At 38.8% G+C, this 9950-nt stretch overlaps 1 protein-coding gene across 1 annotated transcript in view; it reads right to left on the reverse strand.

Moving 5' to 3' along the window:
* fgd (faciogenital dysplasia) overlaps nucleotides 1-8590 on the reverse strand; it is a 61311-nt gene extending 52721 nt beyond the window's left edge. The window contains exon 1 of the mRNA XM_055046247.1: nucleotides 8266-8590. Coding sequence (XP_054902222.1) covers nucleotides 8266-8287 — 22 coding nt within the window. The 5' untranslated portion in view covers nucleotides 8288-8590. The remainder of the gene's footprint in view (nucleotides 1-8265) is intronic.
* Nucleotides 8591-9950: the final 1360 nt, after the last annotated feature.

Consider the following 9950-nt stretch of genomic DNA (forward strand, 5'->3'; position numbering starts at 1 on the left):
TTTGAGTAAAATTAAAATCAGGTCGGTGACATTTGTTTTAATAATAAAAAATTATTCATACTCCTGTCAAATTTTGTTTTACAGTAACGTTTTAAAATTTACCAGCACTCTTTTTATGTTTGTAAGTAATATTAATGTTTAGGAGTGACCTAGAAAAAGAAACATTTTATTCACAATATGTCACCCTGCTCTCATTTGGCCTAGTATTACTGTGCTTGCTTATGGATGTAATGCCTGAGCCATGCCTAAAACTTATGCAATAACCAGTCAAACAGGAGTGTCAATTATGCGTTTGCTGTAACTATAATAGAAAAGAGAGGGAATAAAAACACATCAAAACAAACCAGTTCCTAATTCCATTCAGTTCACATTCAAATGCTCCTGCACTTCGCTCTCCCTCATCAACTAATAATGTTGCACCTGCATTTATTAGGCGCAAAAAAAAAGCGAAGCCAACTTCTAAAGCTATTACAGTTTGAATAGAGAGCTTGATTATTATTTGGAAACACCTCTCTTCCGTAAAACATATTTGAGCTGTAGAAAACAAAACCCAAAAAATTCTGTGTACACATGTTACCATATAACAAAGAAGACATGTCAGAGAAACACTCCATCACTTCCAGGGCTGCTTTTCCGCTCACGCAAACAAACAAACCGCGTCACGTTTGGATGAATCTCAGCTACAGCAAGGACACATGCATGACCACCATCAAGAAAATCAGACTGACACCCAGGCTGGCCGGGAAAGAGCCTTAAGCTTCTCACTGTTCCTGGATTTGAGTCATGCCGTCTCACACAGTTGTAACCAGATGAGACAGGAGGATGTAGAAATCCACAGGATGTATTCTGATAGCCAAAATACACCCAGTTCTTCTGTTTATAAGAATTAGTCACCAAGAAGTTTTATGTTGGCAAATACTCAACGGGGTGTTGCTGTAAGAAGTCAAGCAGATGATTGCATTAAGCTCCTCAGATTCCCGCACATGCACTGGAGAACAACACAGGACAGACATGTTTGCTGTTATTTGGAGGCAACATTTATGTATGAAGGGTGGAGGCTTTGTGGTTTCTGGGTTGAAAGGCATGATGTACATATGTTCACATGGGCTAAAACCTCTTAACTGATATTGTTTCCCAAAATGCAAAGAAAAAACTGGGTGAAGACAAAAAGTCTGCAACACATGAGAGATGTCTGATGTACATTTTGTAGTACTCTATTAAAACCTTTTACTGTCGTCTTTCGTTTTACTTTAAACCTCCAGAACGGAGAAGAAACGCACAACAAAAGAGAATAAGCCCTGAGAATACAATGAAATCCAATAGTATTCATACGCCAAAAACATTTTCACATTTTGTCCTGGTACAACAATAAACTTCAGTGTTTTACTGGCAATTTTATGTAACAGACTGACACAAATGAGTCCATAATTGTAAACTGAATGAAAAATGATACGCGGGTTGCCAAACAGCTCCCTCAACACCAACAGCTGCGACATACATTTATATCCTGTTATTCTTTGACACCTCAGATCAAATTCCAATGAAATAAAATAAGGAAATACCGTCCACCTGTGCATGCCTTAGTCTCATTATAGATATAACGGTTCTGTGGAGGTCTTAGAAGTTTGTTAGAGAATTAGGAAATAAGCGAACACAACGAAAAGGTCAAAGATGAAGATTTGGAGAAGCAATGATAGCCTATAAAACTATAGCCAAAGCTTTTGACATCTGATGAAGCTCTGTTCAAACCATTATCCAAAAATGGAAAGACTCAAGACTGCAAACCTGCCAGGATAAAACCGTCCACCTACATATACAGACAGATCAGACAAGGGGAGAATTATTCAGAGAAACGAGCAGTGGTGACTCTGAGAGAGCTGCAGAGGTCCACCGCTCAACTGGAAGAATCTGGTGACAGGATGGCTATAAGCCATCCAATCCACAAATATAATCATTATGAAAAAATGGCAAGCAGAAAGTCCATTCTGAAAAGTCACTGAATACAGGACAATCATGAAACGAAACAGGTTAAGAGTTGCAAGAGTCTTGGGACCTGTATCAAGCTTCATCTCCCAGCAGAACAACCATAAACATCCAGCCAGAGCTGTAATAGAATATAGTTGAAACTATGTGTGTCACATTGGTTCAGTCAAAGTGACACACAAAATTTGCAGAGTTAAAAACTTATGTTTTCAGGTGTTCTCCATCCAAACTATTGGGCTTTTTAAAAAAGGGTAATGGGCCAAAAGTTTCTGAATAAATGCAGCAAAAAAGAGCTTAATTTTCACTTTACACTACATTGGAGTGGTCTACAGAATACAATCAATCAATATACATTGAAGTTTGTGGTTGTAACTTGACAAATTTTGAAAAAGGTCAAAGAACAAAAATACCTTTGTTCTTTGTTCCACAAATAATGACAAAATTTGTCATTATTATGGAGAAGAACTATACTTACAACCAAGAGATCAGATTAGCATTCTTACGAAATTCAATAAAACCTGAGCTTGATTTAATTTAACCCATCCGGCTACACGATCCACATAGTTACACAGACTGAAAGGGTGCTGAAATCTCTCTGAAACTCAATACAATCAATATTTATAAGACACCTTGAGTGTCTGCTGGCATGTCTGAGGATCTTTCAACTCTCCGTCTGATTCATTCTCAAGAGAAATAATTTGAGTTCTTGTAAAAGCTGTTTTTTTTCCAGCTCTGTACATCTGTGCAGTATCTCTAACTCTAGCTGCCAGATATGGTCACTGAGCTCTGACTTTGTATATACAGCCCTGCACAGTCTATGGTCAAAGTGTGCTGCATTATTGTAACTCCGGCCACAGCCAATGAGCAGCCGATGATGGCATCAACTTCTCTCTCACCAATCAGTAGAAAACATTTAGTGTGCTTCATATCTGCTCCTGGAATGTGTGCAGAAGCCTAACAAGTCTCGTCTTTCATGCATTCAAGCATGGTGATCAGTGGCTGCAAATCTAACTGCAAATTTGTCTCAGATGTGGGCCATTTGCTTCCAATCTTCAAAGGCTAGAGCAGCTATCTACTTTTGTTAGTAGGGCTTTACATTTTGTATAAATGCCAGAAGCTCATATTTACTCTATGGCCAAAATAAAGTACAACACTTTATTTTGTCTTTTGGGCCCAAAGCCAAGTGTCTTTTTTAACATGCTGCTACACTTTGGTCAATCACTCAGTGTGTAAGATCCCAAAGTAGACAGAGCTGAGTGACGACAGTAACACCCACAAGAGAGGTGTTGCACATGTCCACTTCCACTTCAACTGTGCAATATCTATTGTTAATTCAGGGGTAGATCAGCTTCAACAAACTAAAGACCAAATACATCTTTATATTTACCTCCTGTATACTAACTAGTACATGCACTGCTTGGCAGGGACCAGGAAAGAACTACATTATCAGCACCACGATAAAACTTTAAACAAATCAAGATAACGCTGATTTTCAAAGAAAAAAACACACACAAAAGAAACAAGCAAACAAAAAAATGCTTCCTCCAAACCCAATGTGGGGAGGAATGCAGGAGAAGCACAAAATTGGAGCTGCTCGAGTTCCAGTGTGATGTTTCCACAGTCGGTGCTGATTTGTGGAGCCGTGTCACCTGTTGGTATTGGTCCAAAGTCAGAGCAGCAGCTTGGGAGAATATTTTACAGCACGTTCCTCTGCTGACTGGATTTAAAGAGACTCTGACTTCATTTTCCAGTCGGACTTGGAGTGGCCTCCCACACTCCAAAAAGTACCTCTAACCGCTTTAATCATCATATTATCGCTGCTCTTGATTGTCCTGGAAACTCACCAGGAAGGTGAAAGTCACCAGATCCAACAAGTTGCTCAGCAGCCTGATAGATGATGCAGTAAGTCTTGCAAAAGGAGCCCAAACCAAGTATTGAGTGCATTTGCCCAACAGTACCACATGGAAATACTGTTTAGTAGGCCAAAATCTGTATTAAAAGTCTTTATACTTATAATGAAAAAAGATTTCATCCCTTTCTGCTTTTTAAACTTGTTTCAAACCAATTTTTTCTCTTTGGCTTTTAACCCAGAGAGAGAAGCATCTGCGACTTAATATTATGCTCTTTTTTTGCATCTGTGATTTTTTAATTTCTATTTTCTTATAGTTGCCTTATTGTTTTAATATTGTTCTTTGTTTTTATTTCTGTACGGTATTTTGGCCAGCTGCCATTTTGTATTTTTAGTGCCTTAGAAATTAAGTGGTATGCTATTTTTGAAAAGCTCAGTGTGTTTTGTAATAGGTTACAGTGACTAAAATTAGCAAACAATTGAAATGTATTAATACTGTGTGTAATGAACCTTTATATTATAGATACAATTCACTTTTTCAACTTAAATAATGCTTTGATGGTTACAGAGGCTCATTTGTAGTATATAGTTTACATAGTTTATATAGTTTGTAGTATTATAGTTTGCTACAATAAGCAAACATATCTTTCTAGCCATCACATTATGCAGAAGTGTAACTCATCCTCTATCATGCCCGTGTTTAATTTCCCATTTGAACCAATGATTAATCATATAATGCCAACGCCAACAGTTCATAGGAACACATTCAGAGTCAGGAAACCTTTATTTACTAATAGAGCTAGGTTCATTTCAATCTGTTTTTTAAAATGACCCTGGGTATGTAAATCCTGTTTAGAATCCAGGATAGAAAAAGGCCACACTGTTCTGTGGCTTTATGTTCCAGATCTCTTCTTGAATACTCTGTGACCCCTTTAACCCAGAGTAACTGCTGGGTACTCCCTCTGTGAGCTGCTGTAAACGGTTTCATTCATCATTACTGACATACAGACTTTACTATAAACAAGAAAAGATACAGTACAGGGCCGTAACCCTCCTCGGTACTCCACTGGGTTCCTGTATTCTAATTCACACTCTGGGATAATTATGCTATGTTGCATTGACAATATTTACCAGCTAAGCTAAACAATGGTCTAAATTGCAAATAGTTGTGGGCAAATTTTTGCCGCGCAGGAAACTTTCCTTCCCGTCTTGTTCTCAAACTCCTAAGGAAAAGAGGAGGTGCTAGTAGTAGATCTGATGATGAAGGATTTTTTTTCATGACACAAACTCCAAAACAGCCAGCCAGGACATTCATGAACCACCGTCACCTTGTTTTTTGTCAGAAAGACACTGACCCACCTCTGAGTGTAGGAATAAGAGCAAAATCTGTCCATAAAGTTTATGGAAACAAGTCAGAGGACTGTGGTGGACCTCAGACTGAGAGGCATGCTATCCATCCCACCACAGTTTATTTGTGATGTGGTTTGTTTTAATAGATTCTCCGATGATTCGATGCAAGCAGCCCGCAATCCGCACGACCCTGCTATCGTAAATACAAAAATAAGCGTCGGAAAGTGCTCTGACTGGGGTAGGGTTCCCATGTGGAAGTACAGTTAAGGGAAAAAAGAAATAACGTATCTGATTGTGTGTGCTGTGCTGGTGGGTGAAGGTTTAAGGGAGAGGGGGCAAAAGATTGATCTGGGGCAGTGTGGGAGAGAACCAGGGAACGGGAAAAACACAACAAACAAAACAAAAATGAAGAGCAAGGCCTTGAGTCAATATGAATGTGTGTGTGGGAGAGAAACGATACGCTGCTGAACTACAGGAAAAAGAAAGTCAGCCAGGAGGACGGCAGATCGATTCCTCCCCTGAGCCTCACAACAAACAGACTCTCTTTCACTCTGCATAGTTTACCTCAGCTGCAGCCTGATATCGTCCCATCAGCACTTCATGTCAGCCATCCTCTCCTACCACTTCTTTGTCTTAGGCATTGCTAAAGCAGATGTATACAAAAATATATAGAAAGAAATAAATCCTCAATTTTTACTGACTTAATTTCCAGTAAATCCATGGTTTAATATTAATAAAAAAAACAAACAAACAAAAACATTAAAGCTATGAGTCAGACTATCCTGTAAAATCAATCAATCTCCTTAGAACACATCATGCTCAGGTTTTCTATTCGGTCTTATTTTTTTAGTTGTAAATTGTAACATGGTCCAGATTTTCCCTGGGGGAAAAAAAAAGCTTTTATGTGGATATTTCTAGTAAAATCTGAGTTCATTTAAAGACGTTGGTTTTTTTTTTTTTTTCCCCATTTTTATTTGTAATCATAAACATGTTTAGTAGTCTTCTGTATGGCAGCAACAAAGCAGAAAACTTTGTTTTGACAACTAAATGTTGGTCATTTCACACCTTTGTAGCATAAGTCCAAACAACCTTGAAAGGTCTTTTGCATCAATTTGTAACTTTTTTTTCTGTCATGAGTTCTCAGTTTACTGTAACCATTTGCAGCTCCAATAATGATGTTCTAATGAACATTTAAAGATGTTCTGGATGAACAAAAGTTTTATTAAATCATATATAGAAGTTTAGCCTTTTAATGAGAAATCATCTCCATTATTTTACCTAATTACAAATATCAATAAAACGACGCACAGCTATTTATGCACATGTTGACGAAATGACTTGTTTATGTCCAATTAGCAAGCAGAAACGTGAAGGAATGAAATGGCACGGGTTGAGTAGAAAATGTCAAACTGACCTGAAGCCCAGTGAAACACATGGAAGCGGTTTGTGAAGAGGACCAGTGCAGTCCGGAATGGCCAGATTTCTTTATCAGAGATCAGACCGAGTTAAAATAAAAACCATCTGGTCTGGTCAATGTGTTGCATTAAGACGGTTTTAAGGTCCAAAGGTTTCCTGCAAGCTCACGAGCTACGTTTGCTAATAAACAAAAATATAAATCACCCTCATACAGCCAGTTATACTACAGTCTGTCCTACTGCCATCATTCAGTCAACATCAGAAGAAAGAAAGGTAATCCCAAAGATCAGCAGTCAGCTCCACAACACTGACAAATCATTTAACAATTTAGGTCTTGCAGGCGGAATATACCTTTTACCCATTTTACAAACAAGGAATATGCACAGGGACCAATAAGTGGAAAACATTCAAACAGAAATATAAATAGAGTCAGACCATTATGCAAGTCCTGTCATAGTTAAATTTACATCAGTCACCACACCATTAACCCTGGCTTGGGAAAGATGCAAAAATGTACAGTGTTGCAATCGAATTTATCACAATCGTTGTTAAAAATCTGTCAAAGTCACTTGCTAATCCATCCACCTGATATAATTCTATTTGTACAAATTTAATTCATTGTTCTATTGTGCGTTATTGAAAATTAGTTGGATGTGTTCAACTCCACAGATGAGCCTTTTGTGATGTCACTGACCCAAATACGTACAAAATAGTGTTTGCATTTCTTCTTCTTCTTTTTCAGTACATTTGTAATTAAATCAGCCATTCCTGAAATTTTGCACTGGAAATCCAGACTTCATTAATTACTCACCTTTAACTTTCTTGACAGTGTACATCTGGCAGTGAGAAATAAAATAAAATAAAATACAGCACTCGATAAATCTTTAAGACTTAACTGAACCAACATGAAGGTGGACAGCTGGGGAGCATGTTAATTATTTAGCTGTGGCAGAAATGCAAGTTAGGATCTCATGAAATCATGGTGCTACTAAAAATATGCCTGCACACACTGCAGAAGGGAAACCACAGAGCTGACAAGATACTCATCTCGAACTTGTGGCCTTCTACAGACCTGCAGGACAGATACACACCCAGACACTTTCAACAGACCTCCAGACTTTTAATATGTGCTTCACACACACTTGGATCACATTCCTCACAGGGACACAGCTCCAGCCACTCACAATAGAGAGGACAGTGCAGGAGCCCTCTTGTTATCACGGAGTGTATTTACAGCTCGATTTCCGGTCACGGCTTACTAACTAAATTACTGCAGATATAATGTGAGTGTCTGTGTGTGCTCCAGCGAGAAGGGGGCTCAGTCAGACCGGAGACACAGTGAGGTCAGAGGCTTTTTCTCTCAGGGTTTGGCACCGCTTTGCTCCTATTCTTGCCCTTTCTGCCCGTCAGTCCGAGCTCCCAAGAAGCTCCAATATTAATGCTCCCTTCAGTTTGTGTTTATGAGGCCGCCTGACGAGCAAGTCTTGTGTTTTATATTTTTTTTTTGTTTTTTGTAATTCTCTTGTTAGAGACGGGCCTGCAGCTGCCCAGCTGACAGCTGGCAAAAGCATTTTGGAGACTCAAACCTTGTGCGCAAAACTAGCCGCGACTATTTGGAAACAACTCCAGAACGCAGCCCGAATGATCCGGGAGGGCAATTCACTTACCCGTCGCTGAAACCCCCTGCATTTTTTTTCCACAAAGTTTCTCTCAGGTCCTCCCCTGCTGAAGTCGTCTCTCTCTCTCTCTCTTTCTTTTTTTTCCTCGGAGAAACTGGCAGCAACAGCGGCGGCTCCGGCGAACCGCGGACGAACAAAACTCTTCAGAGCGCTCCTCTTCTCCTCTTCGCCGACAAAAACTACCAGAGACACCGGGAACTCTCCATTGCGTCCCAATGTACGAAACAAAAATGTTATCCGGGTCAGATTTTGTGCAGAACTGGAGCCCTGTGCTCCTCCATGCAGCCCTTTCTCCTCCCCTCTCCTCCGGAGGCTGAACTCTCTCCTCTCCGTGCCGCTGGAAAAATGACTTGCGCGTTCCCGTCTGTGCGAGGCGCGAGCACGACAATCCCATTCATTTATATGCAGAAGCGAGACTTTGGAAAATAACATCAAAAAAACAGATAAAAGCTAAAAGTGTATCTTGTAGCATCATAAAATATAAAGTAAAGTGATTATGGTTAAAACAGCTATTTTTATTATTATTATTATTATTAATTAAGTCCTTTGATGCAGTGATCATTGAATGTGTCCCTCAAAATCTCAATTTGACATATCAAAAAAAATGTATTATTAAAAAGAGCAGAACATTTTAATATATCAAATGTTGAAATAACATAAATGTTTCAAAGTAAATGGAGGTAAAAAAAAAAAAAAAAAGAACAACAACAGAAGAATTGTAAAAGTGTAAGAGGATCTCGGTAGTGCGGATGTTCTAAAGCTGTATCGAACTTTATCCTTTTGCTTATTTTAATTCATTATTGCTTTCTATTTTTCAGCACTGCTGTATCTTCAGAAATGAAATGGCCACTGGCACAGAGGCATGACACTGGCTGTCACGTGAAGTCATGAAAAGGATGAAGAGGCCCGTTTCAAAAGGCGGCTCTGCATGGAGAGCTCCACATCTGCCAAGTAGTGTGGAAAAAATCTTGGAGCACAAACTGGGACAAGCTTTCCATGTCATTGCACAGGCTTTCTCCTGAGCTTCTAACTGATTCCAAGTTTTCAGAGTATTCACTGACTGCTGTGAACTTAATAAGCAAGAAGAAAAGGACTAGGGAGGAAGAATGCTGGGATTTGCCATCTCGGTAAAGTAAAACCTTTTTATTTGTGTTTACGTTCGTTTTTATCTAAAAGTGGAGGTCAGGTGATGCTAGAGAAGAAAGTTATTTTGTCATTTTATACTTGATTTGCTATAGATTCATTTTTCATTTTGTATTGCAACTTGTCATAGCAATGTTAAACCTTAAAAACCTTCTAAGCAATAGGATACAAATGATTTGATTGAACAGAAAACAATAAAAAATCTATGGACAAACAAATGTGTAAGCATGTTTAATCTTGTCCAGTATTTCACTGCTGCATTATGTATTTTTCTCCCTCTCTCAACTCCTTCCACATTTTTTAGCTCTGAGATTTATTGTCGAAATCCTCCAGGTCCCAAACCTTTGTGCTGACAACATCCAACCTCCGTAACTGTAAAGAACATAGTTACAGTGCCACCCTAAACAGCTGCAACAACAAAAACAACAGGCTCATCTAGTGAAGGATGATTAATAATTCAATATTAGTCACAGAAGCATCTACGTGGGTGGTGATTAATCTTTTCATTGTCACATTAACCACATGAAATC

Source organism: Poeciliopsis prolifica, unplaced genomic scaffold, assembly GCF_027474105.1.
Source record: "Poeciliopsis prolifica strain line A6 unplaced genomic scaffold, Auburn_PproV2 SCAFFOLD023, whole genome shotgun sequence".
Lineage (NCBI taxonomy): Eukaryota > Metazoa > Chordata > Actinopteri > Cyprinodontiformes > Poeciliidae > Poeciliopsis > Poeciliopsis prolifica.